Genomic DNA, 24,274 nt, shown 5'->3' on the forward strand with positions numbered 1-24,274 from the left:
GGAGAAAACATGTTTAATTAAAAATATTTTCAACTTTTTTTTTTTTTTAAATAGATTAGGAAGGTCCTAACAGCATTTTTCAACCAGGGCTCCTTCAGGTTTCGTCAGGGGTGCCTTAGCAAAATGCCTAAAAATTGCCAAAAAAATTGTATACAAGCTGGCGTGTGGATGAAGCCTGCCTTTTAGTTACACAAAACTACAGGTTTTCATTGTGCGCCATTACAACCTTCTAGCTGCTGGCATCCCAATGACCAATGGCATTAGTTGATAAGGAAGATGTCAGTCATCTGCATAGCATCCTTCTTTGACCCTCCCCTGCCCCTCTCCATCAGAGTTGGGGGTCACATTAGCTGAGTGATGGAGAAAAACTGAGGGAGAAGAGAAACATTAGAATACTAGTCCGTAACAGTGTGCAAAAGTGTATTTGCGTTGGGTGTCCTACTTGTGTGGATGTTGCTGCATTATATAAAAACTATTAGAATAGGTTGCCTCAAGACTGTCCATAATTTTTAAAGGCTGCCTGAAAAAAAGGTTACATATAGTTACAAAGTCAGGTTGAAAAAAAAGACACAAGTCCATCTAGTGCAAAAAAAATACAATACAATTATATATATATACACACACACACACACACACACACACACACACACACACATACAATATTATGTATATGGGATTGTATGATAATATAAATATATATTTATTATCATACAATCCCATATACATAATCCTTCACCCACAGTTGATCCAGAGGAAGGCGAAACACTCCAGCAAAGAATATTCAAATTTTCTGCAGCAATGGAAAAAAAAAATTCCTTCCTGATCCCCCCCCGAGAGGCAATTGGATTTTCCCTGGACCAACTTTACCTATAAATGTCAGTACCCAAATATATGCACATTTAGGAAAGAATCCAGGCCTTTTTTTAAAGCAATCTACTGAGCTGGCCAGAACCAGTTGAGAAACACTGTCCTAACAGTTGTGTTGCCCACAGACCCAAATTATAGTAAAGGGCAAGCCTCGCAGGCATATGAAGTCATTCCACTGGTTCCTTAGTCGTGCTGGTTACTCCTACAGAGATCCCAACCATGCCTTCATTAACAGATCTAAAAAGTTCAAATCTTGCATCATAGATTCTCAAGTAAGTTAAAAAAACCCTCTAAAGTCCTTTGTCAAAGGAACACCACCCCAATGTCATGTCCTATCCCTGTAATTGGGAGCAAAGAATTGCTGGCTGTATCCAGGAGGGATCAAGAGCTTAATTTTTGGAACCAAAAAAAAAAAAACAGTATGAGGAACGACAAGGATCTAATGCCAGATGAGAATGTCAGCCTAGAGTAGAAGTCAGAATTGTGCAAGAAATCCACAATAGCAATGGCATATTGAAACAGGCAACTAGGAGTCATATCAGCATGGTTCAGAAGGCCAACAGTAGAGATGGGCTTTATGTTCAGGTTGAACACGAGTTTGAGTCGAACATTGGCTGTTCACCTGTTCGCCGAATAGAAAACAATTTGGGGTGTTCGCAGCAAATTTGAAAGCTGTTGAACACCCTTTAAATGTCTATGGGAGAAATCAAAAGTGCTAATTTTAAAGGTTAATATGCAATTTAGTGTCATAAAAAGTGTTTGGGGATTTGAGTCCTGTCCCAGGGGACATGTATCAATGCAAAAAACTGCCGTTTTTTGGGATCAGCGATTTTGATGATGATTAAGTGAAACAATAAAAGTGTAATATTCCTTTAAATTTCATACCTGGGGGGTGTCTATAGTATGCCTGTAAAGTGGTGCATGTTTCCCGTGTTTAGAACAGTCTGACAGCAAGATGACCTTTCTAAAGGAAAAAAAAATCATTTAAAACTCCTCGCAGCTACAATGAATTGTCAGTCCGGCAATACACAAAAGTTCATTGACAGAAACGGAATGGGATTTCTCCACAGGGGAACCCCGAACCAAAATTAAAAAACGTGTGGGGATCCCCCCAAATTCCATACTAGGCCACTCAGGTCTGGTATGGATATTAAGGGGAACCCCGTGCCAAAAATAAAAATAAAATATGGCATGGGGTCCCTCCACAAATCCATACCAGACTCTTATCCGAGCACAAAACCTGGCAGGCCACAGGAAAAGGGGGGACGAAAGAGCTGCCCTCCCTCCTGAACCGTACCAGGCCACATGCCCTCAACATTGGGAGGGTGCTTTGGGGCAGCCCCCCAAAGCACCCTTGTCCCCATGTTGATGGAGAGAAGGGCCTCATCCCCACAACCCTTGCCCGGTAGTTGTGGGGGTCTGTGGGTGGGGTGCTTATTGGAATATGGAAGCCCCCTTTAACAAGGGCACCCCCAGATCCCACACTCCCCGTTTGAATTGGTAATAGAGTACAAATGTACCCCTACCATTTCACACACAAAAAGTGTCAAAAATGTAAAAAAAAAAAAAAAAAAAAAAAACACACACACACACACACACACACACACACACACAAGACTTTTTTGACAACTCCTTTATTCATTTTTTTTCCCCCATCTTCTTTCTTCTGGTCTTCCTTCGGTGTTCTTCTTCCTCTAGCCTTCTCGTCCGGCATCTTCAACTGTGTGAGGCTTCTGTTCAGCTGACAGTTCTTATATAATGGAGGGTGGGGCCACCGGGGACTTCCCTATGGCTTTCCCTGTGTTGTCAGACGGGGCAGGGTCACCCGATTATGTAGGAAGCCCCCGTGCGTCAGAGGGGGGGGTGGGGTCACCGGGTGGCCCCGTCCTTCGTTATATAAGAACTACCAGCTGAACAGAAGCATCACAGGAGGAGGAGGAGGAGGAGGAGAAACGAAGGAAGACCAGAAGAAAGAAGATTGTCAAAAACTGTCTCTTGTCTTTAACATTTTTGACACTTTGTGAAATGGTAGGGGTACATTTGTATCCCGTTCAGCTGGTAGTTATCAATTCACACAGGGGGGCCGGATCTGGGGGACCCCTTGTTAAAGGGGGCTTCCAGATTCCAATAAGCCCTCCGCAGACCCCCACAACCACCTGGCAAGGGTTGTGGGGATGAGGCCCCTCAAGGTACAAGGTTGCTTTGGGGGACTACCCCAAAGCACCCTCCCAATTTTGAGGGCATGTGGCCTGGTACGGTTCAGCAAGGGCGCTTTCAACCCCCTTCTTTTTCTGCGGCCTGCCAGGTTGCGTGCTTGGATAAGGGTCTGGTATGGATTTTTGGGGAGACCCCACACCATTTTTTTTATTTTGGCGTGGGGTTCCCTTGATATCTATACCAGACCTGAATGGCCTGGTATGGAATTTGGGGAGACCCCCACATGTTTTTTTTTAAATTTTGGTTTGGAGTTCCCCTGTGCCATTTCTATAAATGAACTTTTATGTGTAGAATTGCCGAACCGACAATTCATTATAGCCGCGAGTAGTTTTAAATTACTTTTTTTTCCCCTTTTGAAATGTAATTTTACTGTTAGACTGTTCTAAACACAGAACACATGCGCCACTTTACAGGCATACTATAGACAACCCCCCCCCCGTATGAAATTTAAAGGAATATTACACACTTTTATTGTTTCACTTTAATTATTAAAACCACTGCTCCCAAAAAAAACTGATGGTTTTAAAACTTTGTTTGCATTGATACATGTCCCCTGGGGCAGAACTCATAAGACAATACCTTGCATATAAGCCTTTAAAATTAGCAATTTTGATTTTTCATATTCGTGCCCCATAGACTAACGGTGTTCGCACAAATGTTTTGCCTGTTCACATGTTCTGGTGTGAACCGAACGGGGGGGTGTACGACCCAGCCCTAGCGAACAGCATGACAAATCTATAGAATTTAGTAGAACTAGAAAGTAAAACACTTTTTTACAACCCCCCCCCCCCCCCCCCCCATTTTGGACAGGGTAAGGGAAAGCTCTAACTTTTTTTTTTGCCATCTGTGTCCCACAGCAGAGATTTTCCTTAACTTCCTGTCCCATAGCCAAAATAGGAAGCAAGAGGAAATCCCTCCAAAGTGAGGGAATCCCTGGTTGTCACCAGAACTAGTGTCCCCATTTTTTATGAATACGTAACCATTTATTGACTTTCATTTCTGTCTGCTGTTCTGCTTCAAGTGCATTAGGTGGCAGCATTAGCCATGATAGGCCTCCTAACACCATCATTGGTTGCCCCTCTTGTTTGTCATATTTGTTGAACACAGATCTTAAGTTTTGACTGGTCCCACTGTTTATGAACATAAACAGGTTTTCCCCCTTCAAAATAAATAAATAAATAAATAAAATAAAAGGGGAGTTGTATTTCCAATACTGGTCTGTTAAATGACCACTTAAGTTATAAATAGGGCTTAGCCAAGTTCTTCCTTCAATAAAATATATCCACATTATCCTCTTAGTAGATTGGAAATAGGTCAGCAAAAATAGAAAAGCGTTCTGCCACAACACATACTCTACCTGGAGGAACAATGGGCGCACACATTATAAATCAGGTACATTATGGGGAATTTGTGGCTCATTTCTGTAACACTATATTCAGCATCAATGCAAACTATCAGCAGACATATGGAGTTACAGCCGTGTGCATTTGGAACTCATTTCATACAGCGCGATCCTCGCACTTTTGGTCTATTGCATAAATCATTCTGGTCTCATTGTGTCTGAGAAATATAGAACTTCTGAAATAACCATTTGCAAACTCCCCAAGGCTTTTTCCAATTTTATAGAGGATTTTTTTTCATACATACACATTCACTCATATATATATATATATAAAAGCAATCAAAGTCAAATCAGCAACCCTTTGGGCACAGATCTATGACTTTTGAGCAGCAAAGGAGGCTTTGTTTAAAAATGTATTTATTTAGTAGGTCACATCAAGTCACTGGACAGAATGTGATACCAATGTTTTGTTCACACACACTGAAACCATGGTTCTTATGCATCAACTTAGTATTACTAAGAATTGGAGACGATTCTCATCCGCTAATCAGCTTCAGACACAGCCTTAAACCTTGAATTTGACTGGTGCTTGCGGAGAATCATTTCATTTGTTAGAACCTGTTGATGCTTAAGGCCCTAAATCTGGCAATTTGACTAAACAATTGAAATTGCAATAAAAAAAAGGCAAAGCAATGAAAGCCATAAAAGTGTGGTTTTGATCAGCTGGACCAAGAAGCAGGTCCTTTAAAGCTGTACATTCTTCCCTATGAGACAGATTTTGTAGTCAAGTCCCACCAAGCACCTTCCCTTATATTAAAAAAGCTGATCAAGCACTTGAGGGAGTGTAATAGGGTAGTGTAACCTTTTTGGGTCTGTGAAGTTTACTGGTGACAAAAAATAAACTATTTTTCCAGCCTTATCCATTCATTGTGGTCCTAACAATTTCCTTAGACTTAGACCAGTAGTCATCAACTTGTGAGGCTTCAGATGTGCCCTCTGATATCACCAAAACTCTGCACAGAATATTTAGTACATGTAATGTATAGTAGACTGCCAGATTGTATGCATGGTACAGGTATGGCTGGAGACCTGTTCCAGAAGAGAGATTGCTTGAGTGCACTACAGATATAGTTTTACATATATCAATACTCCTACTACTGACTACAGGGGTCTTCAAAACAAATACCCCTTGGACTGCAGGTTGGACCTCAGGGCTCTAGGCAATATGTGTACAAGTGGCATTGGGTGTCCAGCTCTGCATACAGTATTCCTTTGTAATATTTAGGGGAACAAAAATTTATAGAATACCAATATACTTAAAAAGTTTAGAAACTCAAATGAAAATATTGCCTGAAGAAGGAACCCTGTGTGTTCTGAAGGCTTGCACCTTTAACAATTTAATTAGCCAATAAAAGATCATCAACTAAACTTTTTGCATTAAATCAATGGCTAATGCAGTAGACGATGCTACTAAATACAGAGACTGCAGAATGTGGGATAGGTAAATGGTAATTAAAATAATATTCAATTTGGCGAGCTGCTTTGCATTGCAATTCGTTTTTTTTTATTGCCATTCTCATTTTCCAGCTCCACTGCGGCAAACCGAAAGACCAATGATTACGATTCAAGTTTGGATTTACAAACTTTGACACAAATAATCAGCAACAGTTTGTTCAAAGGTCAAACCAAATGATAACCTGAATTAAAATGCCTAAAAAATACAGACACTTTACAAGAAAATTACATAAATGATGTGCTGCGGCGCAATGCTCAACAAAGGCAGGATTAGTGAACTATGCCAGACTTGCAGTCACATCAAAGAGGATCGGTTAAGATGATTGAAGCAAAGTGACATAAAGAAATTTTTTTATTACGCTGTCTGGGAAATTTGGCAAAAGTCGACTAATACTTTTTAAAACCGTTTTAGAGTAAAACCGTATTTAGAGCATCAATGCTAAACTCTGGTCCTTAAGGGCCACCTTTACCCAATGTACACTGTGAAAGTGCAACTGCACACATTAAAATGACCCTATGCCTACCCTGCAAAAAAACATTAAAAAAAACATGGAAATACTTACCTTCCCTGTTGCCTGTGTCACCTACACCACTCGATCCTAGAGGACTAGTCCCCCAGGTCTTCTGGGAAACCAATACTTTTAGGAGTGATGATCTGAGCATTCAGTGGTTCCTTCTTCTGACCTCTATATATTGATATAGAGTGACCTGTAAAGACATGTAGACGAACAGGTGGAACCAGTGAGGGCTGTGTTGGGGAACACAGAAGATTGACACTCTCAGAAGTGTCAGCTTCCCAGTGAATTTTGAGGGACAATAGTCTAGAACAGAGCAGTGATAAATAGGTAAGCATTGAATGGTAAATGTTCAGTCTTTTTGCAAGGCATGCATTTGGGCAGCTGAAAAATGTGTTTCTAACCTCTATACTTTATAAAAGAACTATTCAAGGGCCAATAAAGAGACCCTGTCATTGAAGCATTTATTTTATAAAATTATGCATGTTATTTACCTAGGATGTAATGTCAGCAGCCACAGCAGATTTAGTGGTGTCACTCAAGCAACACCCTATAACAGGGGCCAGCAATCGATCATTGCGATCTACCCATCAATCACAGCCACGTGACAGATGGACTGCAACTCTGCCAGGCCACCCCTGATATAAAAAGGGGGAGGAGCTGTGAAAAGGGTCTTTTGATATGAAGACTCATGTATAGTGGGGGCCTTTTGATGTAAAGGAGGAAGCTGAGGTGAAGGGTTGGCAACAACAGTAACTGAAAGAAGGAACTTTGCTTACCTTTCTCCCTCTGTTGATGTCCCTCCTTGTCCCTTCTTCCCTTTCCACCTTTACAGGGTTGCCTACTTGTGCTCTATAGTTCTAGGAAGGTGAGAATAGGGGCACTGGAGCTTGGCCAGCACAGAGAGTATATAGACACTCCCAGAAGAGGAGAGGGCTAAAACATGCAAGGAGAAAGAGGGCTACTGACCAGTTACATTTTCTAGCAAGGTCAAAAATCACATCGCAGTCAATACATTTATGGACAGGAAAACCCTGCAAGTAAGCATTTAAAATATATGCTTTAAGGGTCTCTTTAATCAACATTGTACTCCGGAATGAGTAGCATGCTTCCACTCATAGCTGCCCAGGCAGACTGGAGATCAGAAGTTGATCAATTGTTCTTGATCATGTGATGTTGAAATCACATGGCTGTTTGTAAACAGTTGTTCCTGAGATTCACAGCTGTCAGAGTTTTTTATTTTTGTGTGCTCACCTTGCACTCAAGAAAAAAATACTTTTCTTAAAAAAAAAAAAAAAAAAAAAAAAAAAAAAATTAAACTAAGCATCTCCTTCACTTACCTGCCCATACGCCAGACTTATTACAAATCAACTGTGTTTACTCTTTAAATCATAATGGCAACAGAAACGACCCCAATGACCCCGATCAAAAGTTTATATACCCTGGTGATTTTGGCCTGGTAACATGCACACAAATTGACACAAAGGGGTTTGAATGGCTATTAACCGGTAACCATCCTCACCTGTGATCTGTTTGCTTGTAACTAGTGTGTGTGTGTATATAAAAGTTTCTGGACTCCTGACAGACCCTTGCATCTTTCATCCAGTGCTGCACTGACGTTTCTGGATTCGGAGTCATGGGGAAAGCAAAATTATTGTCAAAGGATCTGCAAGAAAAGATAGTTGAACTGGATAAAAACAAGAAAGGGATATAAAAAGATATCCAAGGAATTGAGAATGCCAATCAGCAGTGTTCAAACTCTAACGAAGAAGTGGAAAATGAAGGGTTCTGTTGAAACCAAACTACGGTCAGGTAGACCAACTAAAATTTCAGTCACAACTGCCAGGAAAATTGTTCGGGATGCAAATAAAAACCCCAAAATAACTTCAGGTGAAATACAGGACTCTCTGAAAACATGTGGTGTAGCTGTTTCAAGATGCACAATAAGGAGGCACTTGAAGAAGGATGGGCTGCATGGTCAAGACGCCAGAAGAAAGCCATTACTATGCAAATGCCACAAAGTATCCCACTTACAATACGCCAAACAGCACAGAGACAAGCCTCAAACCTTCTGGCACAAAGTCATTTGGAGTGACGAGACCAAAATGTAGCTTTTTGGCCACAACCATAAACGCTACATTTGGAGAGAAGTCAACAAGGCCTATGATGAAAGGTACGGAGGTGGATTGCTGAGGTTCTGAGGATGTGTGAGCTACAAAAGGCACAGGAAATTTGGTCAAAATTGTTGGCAAGATGAATGCAGTATGTTATCAAAAAATACTGGAGGAACATTTGCATTCATCAGCCAGGAAGCTTCGCATGGGACGTACTTAGACATTTCAACATGACAATGATCCAAAACACAAGGCCATGTCGACCTGTCATTGGCTACAGCAGAGTAAAAAGTGAAGGTTCTAGAGTGGCCATCTCCATCTCCTTACCTTAATATGATTGAACCACTGTGAGGAGATCTCAAACATGCAGTTCATGCAAGACAGCCCAAGAATTTATAGGAACTGGAGGCTTTTTGCCAAGAGGAATGGGCAGCTTTGCCATCTGAGATGATAAAGAGCCTCATCCACAAATACCACAAAAAACGTCAAGCTGTCATTGCTTTTAAAGGGGGAAATACACTTTATTAAGAACTGGGGTATGTTACATTTTGATCAGGGTAATTTTGGTAGTTTCTGTTGCCATTACGATTTAAAAAAAGCATAAAAACACAGTTGATTGATTCAGCCAAACACTAACCATGAGTGAAGGAAAAGTTTGTGTTATTATATTCTCTGAAAAAAGAAATCATAAATTCTGCCAGGGTATGTAAACTTATGAGCACAGATTATAATTATATCTCTCTTTTTATGTCCATTTTCAAATTATGGTCACATACTGATGTTACTAAAATTGGTCTAGGTATCTACGACAAATGGTCACAAAAGAATTACCGTAATAAACGAAGGACATGAAGTGTGTGCATTGTGATCAAAGGCATAATCCAACAAACAAGGGAATTTTTAAAAGTGACAATCCAATGTGTTGGAATATAGATTTGAAGAATGTGTCTGATTTATGTGGTAAAATTAGAGCTTTCCACAAAACATCACCCTGGAGTGCCCCTTGTAAGCATGCCATGTATTGTGATACTTTGGGGGGTGGGGAGCCTTTTAAGAGAGTTAACATATATTAAAGAATAATAAAAGTTCTGTTAAAGCAGTATAGAGAGGACTTTAGATTATCATGAAAGGCTAAATATTGTCTGTTAGGCTACCCACTGTATAGTCTCTACTCTGTATACAGATTGTTGATCATGTGACGAGTATCATCCTATGATGGTGGGAAAAAATCCCAAAGATCATATAGCCTTTTATGTTATATAATCTAAGGAAACTTATTCTCTCTATAGAAGCCCTTAAGCAGTCAGAGTGAATTTATCTTAGAATTTGATTGCATATCAAGGAACAAGGCCATGAGTCAACATACACTGACTTTATTCTACATATTTTATGCTAGCTAGCAATGAAATTGGTGCATAAAAATGTTCAAAGAGATCCTGTCCATCTCTTTAAAAAAATAATAATGCAAATCTCTTGCGACAGAAATTTAAAATTATAGGTACAAAAATTCTAAAGGGATATCCTTGTATTTATACTTCTAACAACCACATGCATTTTATGGGGAAGTTTTACTAAATCGTAGTGGTTCCAAACCTTTGTGAGAATAGGACCTGGTAAAGTCTTTCAAAAAGCTTCCATTCCCAACAGTAAAAATATGATTTATACGCATTAATTCTAGGATTATGATAGAATATGATTATACAGAGCATAAAGTGAAGGGCTATGTAATGTACAATATACTGTATTCTGTGCAACAGTCAGAAGGCATTGGTGAAAAGTAAGTGCCCCCCCCCCGTGTTGGTGGTAAGTGTGCTACCTTCACTCATCATACCTTCTTAGCCCTTGTACACACGGTTGGACATTCCAACAACAAAATCCGTCGGATTATTTCCGACGGATTTTATCCGAAACTGGTGTTGCATACACACGGTCGGACAAAGTTGACGGAAAATCCAATCGTTTGTAACATGATGACGTTATTTCGTTATGACAGGACTACGTTCAGGCTAGTAGCCAATAGCGTTGGTCTAGGAATTTGATCTGAGCACGCGTGGCACTTTGTCCGATCGGAATTCTCTACAAACGATCGGACAAAGTCCGATCGGATTATGTTGCTGGAATTTTTTTTATATCCAGCTCTCAAACTTTGTTGGTCGGACATTCCGACGGAAAAAGTCAGATGAAGCCCACACACGGTCGGATCATGCGACAACGCGGTCCAATCGGACATTTTCCGACGGAATGTCCGACCGCGTGTACAAGGGCTTATACAGATGGTAAATACACAGTATGCCCCCTTACACTGGCAATCAGCATTCACCCATGGTCAATGTGTACTCCAACAGTGGTCAGTGCTCCACTTGCATTGCGGGTCAGCGTGTGCCCTTACACTGGTGACCATGTACCCCCCTTGCATTGGTGGTCAGTGTGTTCCTCTACATTAGGGATATGCAATTAGTGGACCTCCAGCTGTTGCAGAACTACAAGTCCCATGAGGCATAGCAAGATTTTCACAGCCACAAGCATGGCACCCAGAAGCAGAGGCATGATGGGACTTGTAGTTTTGCAACAGCTGGAGGTCCGCTAATTGTATATTCCTGCCCTACATTACATTGGTGGTGACTGTGTCCCCTTACATCCTTGCATGGTGCTCAGTGTGCCCCCTTACACTCGGTGTCCTAAGTCACACCAAGCATCAGATGTGAAGTATGGATGGTGCAGTACTTTGCGCATCTTACCTCCCCCATGGGCAGTGTATCTCTCTTTTACAAGCACTGACTGCTCCCCCACCATGGCTTGACAGCTACAGCTCAAGGTTTCTGCACCACCATGCTTTTTTCACAAACTCAGTAAAGCAACCTGTGAGGGAGGCACCCCCCCCCCCCCCCCAAAAAAGTTGGTCACAAAGTTTGTAATCAAATAGCACAGCAGAGAATGTGACAGCTGTAGCTGTCAAGCCGACACAGAACTGGCACACTTAAAAAAAATATATCAAGTTGGGACCCAGCAGGAGGAAGTCTGAAGCTTGGCAGCAGTCCATGGCAGGGCTATTAAGAAACATTGGTTTATAGAATTTGTGATCGAGTGTTTAGCCCGCTCAGTAATAAAGAAGTTATCTGCTTTACCAATAGGAATGACCAGAGTGATTTAGCAAATTTTATTTCACTGAGAAATAACTGATTTCTTTTTTGGCAATATTTTATTTTGCAAATTTGGAAACTCAATACTAATTTTCCTTGGTGAAATTTGTTTGAAAAAAATAAATAAAAAAAAAATAAAAAAAGGAAAGGAAAGGAAAAAATAAAATAAATTGCTTGGATTCCCCCCATCAACACATTCAGTGCTGTTAGGCAGAAGGCCTCCCGCAGCACCTTCTTGCCCGGCAGAACACGATTATAGACGCTGGCAGTCATGGAATGTAAGCAAAAACGGACAAGCTGGTTATACCCAAGTACTCAAGATTGGGTACAATCAGCTTGCCCATACAGGGTTTGTCGGTAGGCTGGTCACTGCTGAACCAGCCGAGATTCAATCCATCTATGGCCGACTTAAGTCAACAGGAACGAACTTGCCAGCAAAATCCCAGACAATTTTACAAGCCCTGATAAATGGTCAATGGGAGGTCATAAAAAGTAAATTGTGCTCTACAGTAGGTAAAATAATAAAACCATGCTTGGACATGCTTGTGGGATGGAAGGGTTTTGGGGTAAAATTTGGACACACACATTACAGCTCAATCCATTCGACAGCACAAGACTCTACCGCAGGACAAAACACCGCACACAGTAAACCAAAGGGTTGTGGACACCAGCATTCCAGTATGATTGCATTTTAGGGTCAGATAAAATAGAATCATATATAATACAATGACTTACTGGAACATCTGTTCATGTCAGGTGCTCTTAGTCCGTAGTATCCGGGAGGACAGGAATGTAAACACTCTCCGTACTGTCTCATCCCTTCTCTTCGCAGAAAGAAAAACAGTTTGGGTTGGCAGCGGATGCAGCCATTGTCTCTTGAACATGTCAGACAACCTTTGCAGATTGGATTTGTTCCATAGCTGGCTGTAAAATAAGATATCCACAAATCAGTTTACAAAGCCACACAAGAAGTTTACATTTCACGAACTAGAAAAATAAACCTCATACACTTCATTTTGTAAACATTTTTCTAAATGTAATAAAAAAATAAAATAATGAATTTGCAAAGTTGCTCATAAAATTTACTTGCCAATTTTCCACCTTTTAGTATAATAATGGAGTAAAGAGGTTCTAAAACCTAAAAGGTTTTAAAGAGGAACTGCAGTATGCTCACATAATTTGTAATAAAAACAATCTTTGCCATTCTGAAGCTTTCCTCCAATCACTTTGCATATTATGTTATATATACACTGTGATTCTGTACTTGCCATATATTCTGCAGAAATCTCCCCCCACTAAGTCTGGCTGCATCCATTTTAACTGTGGGCAACTGAAGCTGCTGCCTGTTCACTTCCTGGATTTACACAGACACACTTCCAGCTCTGCAGCTTTCATTGGCCCTCTTATGATTCATTCCCACTCCCTTCCTGACAAACTGTCCAGAAACAGGAAGTGGGCCGTAGAAGGTATTTACTGGCAGAAAAAAAAGGTTTTACTTTCCAAAAGTTAGATGGGAAAAAAAAACAAAAAACAACACAGCCTGTGTCACAGGATCCCCTCTCACCCCCACTTATACTTACCTGAGTCCGAAATCGATCCAGTACTGTGCATGAAAGCAGGGGGCTCTCCCCACTTTTTGCCTCCTAACTGGGCAGATAGATAGAAGTGGGAGTTTCGGTCAATCAAATTCTGTTACGAGGGAGTGAGCCCACACGAGTGCCCCCATAGAAAGCAGCTTTCTATGGGGCACTTATTTGGGGGGGGGCAGGTGCAACGACAGAGGACCCTAGAAAAGGAGGTTCAGGGGTGCTCTGTGCAAAACAAAACAGAAAAAAACAAACAAAATCATCATCATGTTATACTTAATAGAACAACGACAAAGGTGAACAACCAGCAACAAATACACAGTTCAAGCAGATATAGGATTCCCTGTCAGACAGCACAGATATGCCCTGCATCTCACTAAAGGTTACACTGAGTATAGGTGTACAGACTGGTCCAGGATACACCCCTTAGCCTCTGATTGGACACTGAAGTAGCAACAGCACACTAATCGGTCCCTCAGCCAGTGTAAAGTAAAAAAAAAAAAAAAAAAACACAATTGGCTCATAGCTCATAGTCTTTGCACCCATTCTCCCAGTAAGAGCATTGTTGTGCAGGGGATTAAATAGATGCTCAATAAAAGACAAATTTGTGTGTGCTAGTTCGATAAAAAAAATAAAAATAAACTGGATTCAATGGGATTTTCCTTTTATCCTGGGATTTCAATTTTTATAAGGTCCATTTTTTTGAAACGCTCATTAATAGTGTTGCATGGAGAGTGTAATTATAAAGGTGCTGACACCTGGTACATTGTTTCTTGGACTCATGCACATGGGCGCTTTTGGGCATACAACATAAATTGCAAGCATATTTCTGCAACCAGGTTACACAGCTGCCAAATGCAGCCATCCCAATTAATAAATAGCTATACACATTACAAGTTAGGCCCTTCTCTTTAAGTGTCTCACTGAAAGTAGCTCCACTTTGTTCCAATGGGACCCAATAGCCTCGATGGATAAGCCCCATCACCCGTTCTTCCACAGTTCAATGCATAGATGCCAACTGTCCTGGATTTGCCAAGACAATCTCATATCTTGACCCTCTGTGCCACCAATGCTGTGTCCCAGGATCACAGCATAAACCCTATTTGAGTTAATGCACATCTATGGTGTCCATGAAATTTTTGCTAAAAAATGTTAGCAACTATGACCCTGCAACCCACTCATTCAATGAGAGACGGAGAATGGATTTTCTGATTAAAAAATGTGTAATGAAAGACATTTTGTGGTGTCTGCTGTTAACACATGAGAGCAGTACCCCGTAGGCCCAATGCACACTGGGCATTTAGCACTGGTTCATGAGGCTCTGGTGTATAGATAGATTTGGAAGGCACAGATACTGTCCAACCCTCTGCCGGCAGCCTGTTAAACTCAGGCCAGGAAAGGGGGGGGGGGAGCGAGCGCCTGAGCATGCAGCATGCTTGGATAAGGGTCTGGTATGGATTGGGGGGGCGCCATTTTTTATTATATTTTGGCATGGGGTTCCCCCTCAAGATCCATACCAGAAGAGCCTGCTGGTGTGAATGGGGGGGGGGGAACCTCACACCTTTTTTTTTTTTTGCTCTTGCACTCTGCAGTGTAGTTGAGCATCATGGGAAATGTAGTTCCAAAAACCTCCAGGGTGCCAAGGTTCGCCATCACTGACCATCACTGACCTAGACCATGAGGCACAAGGCAGCAAACATCTTCAAGCATATGACGAATGGAAGCAATACCTCCTCAGTCATCCTCATTTAATGCATTGTCTAAAAGTCTTATTTACCCTTGCTGAAAGTTTTAAAATACTTAGCAACTATCACAAACATCTAAAAACTTGAAGCAAGATCTTTGGACTTCATAAGGAATTCTTTAAACAACACAAAAGGCTGCAGCATAAGAGTAATAGAAGTTCCCGTATCAGATGAAAAACGTTCCGTCATCCAGGCCGTGTCCTGTGTTTATGTTCATGCTCCCTGTCGGGATTACACACTGCTGCACAGTGTCAACTGCCCTTTCATGTCAAGTGCTACTAGTTTGGTCTCAACCCATTGAGAAATGACAGCAACATGGGACAATTACTCCAAACTCCACATAAGAATGAAAATAAATTAAATGGCAATCATCCTTTAAATTTGAAGACGTCCGCTAAAAGGCTCATTATTTCTGCAGTGGTTGGTTTACATTTGCCTGTTATGTTTCCAAATACACTTAACACTCGGTAAGAGCACACTTCACCGGAAAGAAAAGGCTTCTACTTATAAGAGGAACAGCTCACAAGGGGAGCTGTGTTCTTGTATATAAGGAACATTTGCTGTTCAGTCAAAAAAGTCAGCATTGGCAGTAAAAGCACAGAGAAGAGTCAAAGGGTATACATGGAAATAAAAACATATTACTTTGAATTTAACAATGTTGACCTCTATAATCCTTGGATTTATTTTTCTGTGTTTCTTGGAATTAACTTTTGCAGTATTTAGTGACTTGGGCCTGGATTTACCATAATTTGGTATACTACAGAACTGGTTCATGTGAAGAATTACTAAGAGCCCATTTCTTAGTTTTATCAAACACCACAGATACAGAATGGGTTGTTGAAGTGTTGCCCATATTTTTTTTTTGGCCCAACTCACATTCCTAAATAGTCTAGTCTATGGAGCAGCAAAGTGTACTGTGGATACCTACAGGCAAGGTCCCAGGTGTTAGCATCAGCGGTAGTGCCTCCGCTTGTACAACTTAATGACAGGCTGAAAGGAGCCGGGGCTGTCCACAGCTGTAAGGACACATTTACACCTAAGGTCAAGTCCGGTGCAAATTGTAGTGGCAGGAATCTTGATTCCTGCTGTGGCTCTCAGAGGTTAAGTTCAGCCTTGGCCATGTTCACTGTAATAACAGGTCACTGGCAGCCACATCTATCTGCAGTTCTCTGCACAGCCAGCGATTACCTGTGGTGATCGCTGTTGGCCAAACACAGCATGCTTCAAGCAATGATCATTGCTGCACTTAGCTGCTGTGTAAGTGCCCCTACAATTTGCACCGACCTCCTTAATCACCGGTGTGAATGTAGCCTAGGCATGCATCCTCGCACCTAGTGACTCCACCTCCTGAAACTCCTCCTCTCAGCAGATCTGTTGTGTGGGGGTAGTAGGGATGGTCAAAGAAAATTTACAAACTTCAAGATTATTCAGATTAATAGGAGTAGGCTAGAAATAATTGAAATACAATGTGGAACTGAACATATGGATTTTAACCTCCTGCCGACCACGTAACGCATATATTTATGGCGGCACGAATGGTGGGCTTTAAACACCCAGCCACCAGAATCTTATTAATGTGTGTCAAGGAAGAATATATTCAAATAGTGTGATGCCCATCACCACCATTTTCTTCCTTTACATCTTTTATGTTAACCAACCTCTCTCCCCCTTTCTCTTCCTTGGCAACTAGGCTTTCACTCTACATCAGCAACCAGGCTCTCCAATGGCAACCAGGCTCATCCGTTCCATCTCCCCATCCCAGATTCCTAACCATGACACTGAGATACAGCTTAATGGTGTGATGCCCTTCACCACCACCATTATCCTTTCTATAGATCTTGCATGTTAACTAAGCACTCCCTTTTCCTCTCCCACAGCAACCAGGCTCTCGCTTGTCCCACGGCAACCAGGCTCATCCTTTCCATCTCCCCATGCCAGATTTCTCACCATAGCACGATGGGAAGCAGCTGTATAGGCTACATTCAGTTGTGCAAGTCCCAGTGGGGCTGCATGTTCCATACTATTGGTCAAGGACTTTTTTTTCTCTTAGCCATCTGTCTGAATGGTGTAGAATAGATTGAGATTTAGTGGTACAATCTCAATGTCCAAAGCGCAGTAATGCAGAGAAACAAAAAAAACCTTTAAGTAACTGCCATCAGTGGAAAAAACAACTGATTAGTTATCACTTTCGAATTTGCACATCTGTTTAATTAAGCTGAGGGATCAAGATTACCATTGATTGGGGCAGTGTTCGGGGTTTGTGTCAGACCACTAGACAGTCAGACTCTCCTTTCCAGAGCAGGGTATTCAAGTCCTTGCTGTAGCACCTGGTGCAAAAAGTGGAATAGCTCATATATTATTGCATATATGCATGGGGTAACTTTTGCACGGAGAGCACTTAACTACCGGGACCAGGCAGTGACTTCGGTCATGAAAAAAATCTAACATAAAGGCAATTCACAGACTTCAAGATGAGACTTCACTGTGTGCAGTAAAAGTGCAATATTCCTCTGAAAAGTGTCTTGTCCCATGCCACTACACACTAACTTATATGTTGCATTAGGAGGGACATGTCGCGTCTGCACCCACTCCACCAGTCAAGCGTACCTCTGTTACCTCACAGAATGGGGTCCCACCATGCACCTAGCATGGACCTCATGCACTTAACTGCTTTCTTTCCGAACCTTGTGACAAGGCCATAGATCTCTAACATGAGTTTGTATCCGGATATTAGAAACTGACCACTAGGGATGGAGCCAGACAACCACCCCCTCGCTACCAGATGATCTGTCATCTTACCAGGTACCACGCCTAATGACTGGTTGCTTTGTGTCTTTAACTTGTACTTGGTTACGCTAAGCAACTACACTCCTCTTCCTTGTCTTGTAAGTTAACCATTTTGCAGTGGTGTTACTGCATGCCCCGAAGTGCTTTACAGATTCAGGTTCCTTTGATACGCCAAAACCAACATGCACCCTTTTGAAGAACTTCAGAACAGCCTTAAAACAGTTAATGTAACCTTACCGAACAAGTGTGGCATAAACGTTCAATATGAACAACGTCCTTCTCCATAAACGACTGTAGGGTAGCTGCTCAGGCATACCTCAATGAGGCGAGAGCCCATCTTAGCATTCTCCATGGCTTGGATGTCTCCGAAAGTCCCAGTGCCTTTAGTGGGACTGCAAGGCGCAGGAGTCCCAATACCTCCAACCATGAGCAGGAACTGAACTAACCAAAAGTTGCTACCAAGGGCACCTGGATCTTAGCCTTCCCCCTTTTTATAGCACAAGTGGGCTAGCTAGGACCAAAAAGCCCAGGAACTGAGATAACAATGGTTAACCCTTTCTTCCAGCCCAGGTCAACCGCTAACTAGCTAGAGCTAACAAGTTTCAACCTGCATACGTATGCCAATAATCGAATTACAGTAATAAATAGCAAGGGTTCAACAGGGCACCAAGTGAGCCAGTTTATGCAGGCTGCAGAAGATGTAAAAAAAACACTTATTTTCCAGATGACATCAGACTAGCAATTCAAAGATTCCCTGCAAACAGGGCAAATAGGAACAGAATTTAGTCATGTCCTCTTCTCCCCCACTTCTGTGGGACATACGAGTTCCCTTTTAAATCAGAGATTACATAACTGTGTAAGAGGCTGTAATGTAAAGCGCTTTAAATGAAGAGCCTAGAACAGTTCATCTTCTATATTAAGTTTCATATCGCAATACATATGCAAACGCTCTCTAGCTGTCATCTATGGTGTCACATGATTATCCACAATACCCAGTTGTGCATATACATTTCCATGTTCAGAATTTCCAATAGGCATTCGTCACATACTGTAGGCAGCAAGCTCCTGGCGTTATTTGCTCTAAATGTATTTAAACCTTTATGATGACATCATGTATATACAAAGCAGAAATCCATTTTAGAAGATAGTTTCTCTCTGAATCTCCATACCAATAAAGATATTGATTTTTACTCCTATTCTACTTTCTGTGCTGCTGCAGAGACTAAAGAGATATACATTATAAGTATGTCCCTATATGTTTTCATTACCTACTCCCAATCGCACAAATGTAGGGCTTCAGTGCTGCATTCTTGAGTGAATAAAGAGCATTTTATTTAATAATTGGTTTACTTTACCCAATTGCAGCCCAATTCCAGGCTCAATTAGCTTTTGTTTTGTTAAACTGACCCACACGAGTTAAAATATACCAAAAATGTGCTTTTTTTTTTTTTTTTAAAAAGGGGGGATAAAAGGAATACAGCCAACACATCTTATGATTGGTACACTGTAATAAACAAAAATCAAAAAAAAGGAGGAGGAGTATCCTACCAAATCCAACCAAACAATTACTATGGGATGGGAGCTGAAAGCCAAAAAATGCAGTGAAAAACAAAAGAGGGGGACTTTGTCTCAACCTTCCCCACCTATCTCAGTAGTAAAAGGATATTAATTGACACATGTCCATAAAATGACTGAACCAATCCCTGACTGGTATCTTTATTCATACTTATTATAAGCACATAACCAACAAATAAAGACACAATTAAAAAAACTCCACCTGTCATATTCCCAATAATTTGTCATACTATCAGAGTCAAAATTTATATAATGTAAACTAATATATATACATATATCTCCAGAGCAACCAAAACCCATAAGGGTATACTATCAAAACAGGGACTAATTAGGCTGCTATGGGAGCAGGTGTATTTCCATGTGGTTGTCCCACTGTCAGGATACACTGTCAATGCAATAACTAATGGTACAAACCACTGAATGTGTACAATGATATTCCACTGTGGCAGTGATGTGGTCCAGAGGGGAAATATAGGCCAATTGACATTCACAGTCCTTCACTCGATGATGCTTGTGAAAGACCCCACTCAAACTCCCTCATAGTTGCCACTTGGAGAAGAAGAGCCTCAAATACAAGGGAATTCCTCCATAATACAAGGTAATGATCTATAGGCAATTTGAGAGTCCAATATTATAACATCTAGGCATCCAATCCCTGCGTTCTATAGACAATTCAAGAATCAATGTTCGAGCATATAGACATCCAGTTTGTGGTTCAAAGGAGGAGATATGGCCAACACAAGTATTCCACATTGTATCAAGTCAACGGATAACTGCCATATAGTCCACCTTAGGGCCTTAAGCATTCTCCCTTACACAGGTAGCAATGCATTTTCAGAAGACATAAATGGAGCTACAAATCCTGTACATATAGCAGTCAAGAGTCCAAGGACACCTACTCAGGCAGAATTATCTATTCTAGCTATATCTATTGTAACGGATGACATATTGGGCAAAACGTCATACACATGTAAATTTAGTATTTGCTTCAGAACAGTAGGGGTTCTGAGAGTTAATTACGTAGGTTGGCCTTGACATCACTTTGGCCAGGCTGTGTTGGAAGTTCTACCTGGTCATATGAGCAGTAAGGTGCACATGACAGGCCAAAACCAGGCCTGGTTGGACGTTTTGAGTATCAACCTTCTCGGAACCAATCAGTGGGAGTGCCGGGCCCCACTGGGGAGTCTGGGAAGCAGTACTTAAGATGTGTGGGTCACGTGTTTAGGGAGGGGAGTTTGTGAGGCCTGTGTGGTCTGTTCTGGTTCCAGGACCGGGGTAGCCCCGTGAAGGGTCCCGGTCACGGGGTATTCAACATCCCGCAACATGTTCCTGTTAGAGGCCCCCAATAGACCTGCCTGGTCTGGGGTAGGGATCCGTCTGTTCCTGAGTCTCAGAACCTGCTGGGCCAAGGCGCAGTAACTGAGGAAGGTTTCAAGGTGTCCGGGTCTGCTCTCGGCTTGGAGAGACGCCACAGTTCGTGAAAGTGACCGGGGGAGGACTCTTTGGAGGAGGGCCGACAAGTGGCATCCTGGGAAGTGCCCGGTTACTGAGTTGGGAAGGACATTGACGAATTCAAGTTTTTTTCCAGTACCATTGATGAGACAGAGAACGTTCCAGGTACTGAGGAAAAAGGTTCCTGTTCACCCTTAGTTACAACTTGTAGACGTTCATAGAATTGCTTCAAGTTTTGAGTCAATGTGCTGACTGCCATGATCTCTGACTAGAGATCTGTTCAGCCTTGAAGTACCCAGCTGCGAGTGGCTACTCTCTGGGTGGAATTAGAGACTTTACTAGACCTGCAGTTCAAGGTGCTTGAGTTCTTCACCCATGCCCTCTGTGTTATTGGATGTTATCACTGCAAAATAAAACCTTTTAAAAAGGACTTTAGTCAAGGCCACCCTGTAAGGGTTATGGCTGCTACACTATTATCTATATCTATTATTTCCCATACATCCATAAACAGCCAGAACATAATGGGTATGTCCATAATAATATACTTATCAGTTCTCCATATCGGTGGTCTGGAATTCAGGGTGTATGACGGGCATGCTATGCCTCATATATGCCTGTAATATATTACAGTTTGGTTCTGGTTTTGGGTTTAGATATATCAAAAACGACAGTGCAGTTACAGCAGGTTGATTGCAACCGCATACAAAAGTGTATCTATTTTTGGATATCCCTGCATATACCTGTGGTTAGAAGCACACATTAGACCAAAAGCAAATGCGGAAGACCTTTTTTTTTTTTTTTTTTTTTTACAAATTATCAACAAGGTGGCATACAACACTTTCATATAATATAAAAGTAGAAATACACCATGGTACAGAGTGCAATAATAGACAACCAATAAGGAGGCTTACAGTACAACATAGCACCATGAAATCCAAAACATATGCAGGTCTAGTGGACCGATTACAAAAGTACAGAACCAAAATGAAAAGCAGATATGGATCCCATTCAATAAAGGCAATATAAAAAAAAACATAACAGCAAAAAAAGGAGCATATGTAAAACAAGGGAGCACCAGCCAGGTTTTAGAATGTTAATAGTAAAAAGAAGGGAAAGTATAAAAAAAAAAATAAAGGGAGTAGATATAGAAAAAGGAAAGCAGGGGATACCATTTTATACAAAAGTTTTAGTAATCTTGCAGTCATTACAAATGCTATTCAAACAATTATTAAAATAAAAGATGTGTGATGCAACTATTTATCCGCTCATTTTCCTTGCACGGTTATCATTAATTCTGGTCTGTGACTGTACATGTTTTGCAGCTCAATATCTGCATGGGGATCAGTCCCGTTATTGATCCTGTAGGGTTCTCCGCTCTGTTGTGGTTACGTAACCTCACGTGGAAAGAGTCATGGGCAAAATTATTATAATGCCAGCTTGTGGCCAGGTATCATGGGAAATTTAGTCACAGAAAGAAAGAGGAAATTTATGTAATGCTGTAGCCAAATGCCTCCTTCGGGTATTCAAGTATACCTTTGATTTTCTATTTCTCAGGTTGATAAAATACTAAATTGAAATGCAATGGATGGGCAGGAGTACAATAGGGATTGTTAGGCCAGTAATCCCAGGGTCTAAACCAGGACCATTTTTAAGGCAGGGCAAAATGGGCAGCTGCCCTGGGCCCCATCATTGTTGTGTAGCCCAAAGCAGCCTCTTACCTCTTACTTGCCAACTATCCCTGTTTAAATTGTCTTGTCTCATGAAGTTTTAGTCCCGTGCAGTGTCCCAATATCTCAGTGTAAAGTTATGTTGCTGCTCCCCAGCTCTGCCCTATTGCCATATACAGATGACTCACCTGCAGACCCTGTGTATACATGTAAATAACCTGTATTGATATGTAAATTGTGATGGGATTCATATGTAATAGAGAAGGCATTCAAATGTATATCATGGTCATATCTACCATCACTTCTGCTGAATGCTGCCCACTGGGGAGGTAGAGGAGCATGCTTGAAAGTCCTGCCTACAACTATAGTCATTAAGCCTAACATCAGCCTGTTAAGCAAAAGGTAAGCAAATTGGAGGTGGAACCCTTTTTCAAAAGAACATGGTGCCATAGCACCCTGAATATTAGTGCATATGAATGCACACATCTCAGCTGATGCATGAGAGTGTAATGAACAATTAATGGCACTTCTGTGTATCTGCTAAAGGGCAGCACGTTTCTGTGGTGTCAAGAAAGCGATTTTGCATGCGTTCGACACACACAAATGTGAACGCAGGCTAAATGTCTCAGTGTAAATATTCTCTTTACATTGGGGCTTTATGTACAATCCTTTCATTCACACTAGTGGCCAGTGTGAGGGTCCCCCTTACATTGGTGGTCAGTGTAAATCCCTCTTTAGATTGGTGGTTACTGTGAATGGTCCTGTTACATTAGTGGTCAGTGTAAATCCCCATTATATTGGTGGCCAGTGTAGAAATTTTTATATTGGTAATCGTTAAAATAAAATCCAAACTTGCATTTGTGGTCTGTTTTGAATCCTCCCTTATACTGGCGGTCCATGTAGAAACCCCCTTTAAATTGGTGGCGAGTGTAAATCCCCCTTACGTTTGTGGCCAGTGTAGAAATCCCCTTTTTGGCTGTTGATGTAAAATCCTCCATTACATTGGCTGTCAGTGTAAATTCTTCATAACATTGGTGATCAGTGTACATTTCCCTTTACATTGGAGGCAAGTGCTGAATTGTCCTTACACTGGTGGTCAGTGTAAAACTCCCCTAACATTGGTGGTCAGTGTAGAGGTGTCACCTTACATTGGTGGTTAGTACAAATCTCCTTGACAATGGTTGTCAGTGTAAATTCCCCCTTACACTGGTGGTTGGTGTAAATGCTCTTATTACATTGGTGTCAGTGTAGAAATCCCTCTTCTATTGGTGGGTGGCATAAAATTCCCTGTTACATAGTGGTCAGTGCAAATTCCCCCTTATTCCCCATTACACACTTGCCAAAGATTTCCAGGTTTGCTCTACACGATTCAGAATTTGTCAAGTGTAGTGCCTCCTAACTAATCCCATCCCCCCAAAACTGTCACTGATCCCATCAACCCCCCCAGCATTGCCACTGATCCCAGGAGTTCTAGGATCCCTAGGAGTTGTCTATCGATGGGTCCCCTCACCTCCCCAGTCCCTGGTGTGCAGGCAGTAAGCTGTGCTGTAACCTTTAGCAACCAGTGAGCAGTAATGCTGTGCACTAACCTCTTGCAACCAATTTAGTGGTAAGGATATGCAGTAACCATAGGAATCAGTGAGCAGTATTGATGTACAGTAATTTCTAGCAACCAAACAAGCAGAAGTCATGTGCTGTAACCTCTAGAAAATAAAAAGTGAGCCATAATGTGTGCTGTAACCTCTAGCAGCC

At 41.5% G+C, this 24,274-nt stretch overlaps 1 protein-coding gene across 1 annotated transcript in view; it reads right to left on the reverse strand.

The window, feature by feature from the left end:
* The window catches only part of RSPO2 (R-spondin 2), a 164,021-nt gene that overhangs the window by 54,069 nt on the left and 85,678 nt on the right, over window positions 1-24,274 (reverse strand). The window contains exon 3 of the mRNA XM_077493173.1: window positions 12,446-12,634. Coding sequence (XP_077349299.1) covers window positions 12,446-12,634 — 189 coding nt within the window. The remainder of the gene's footprint in view (window positions 1-12,445; window positions 12,635-24,274) is intronic.

Source organism: Lithobates pipiens, unplaced genomic scaffold (assembly GCF_037356315.1).
Source record: "Lithobates pipiens isolate NorthernLeopardFrog02 unplaced genomic scaffold, aLitPip1_a1.2 Scaffold_19, whole genome shotgun sequence".
Lineage (NCBI taxonomy): Eukaryota > Metazoa > Chordata > Amphibia > Anura > Ranidae > Lithobates > Lithobates pipiens.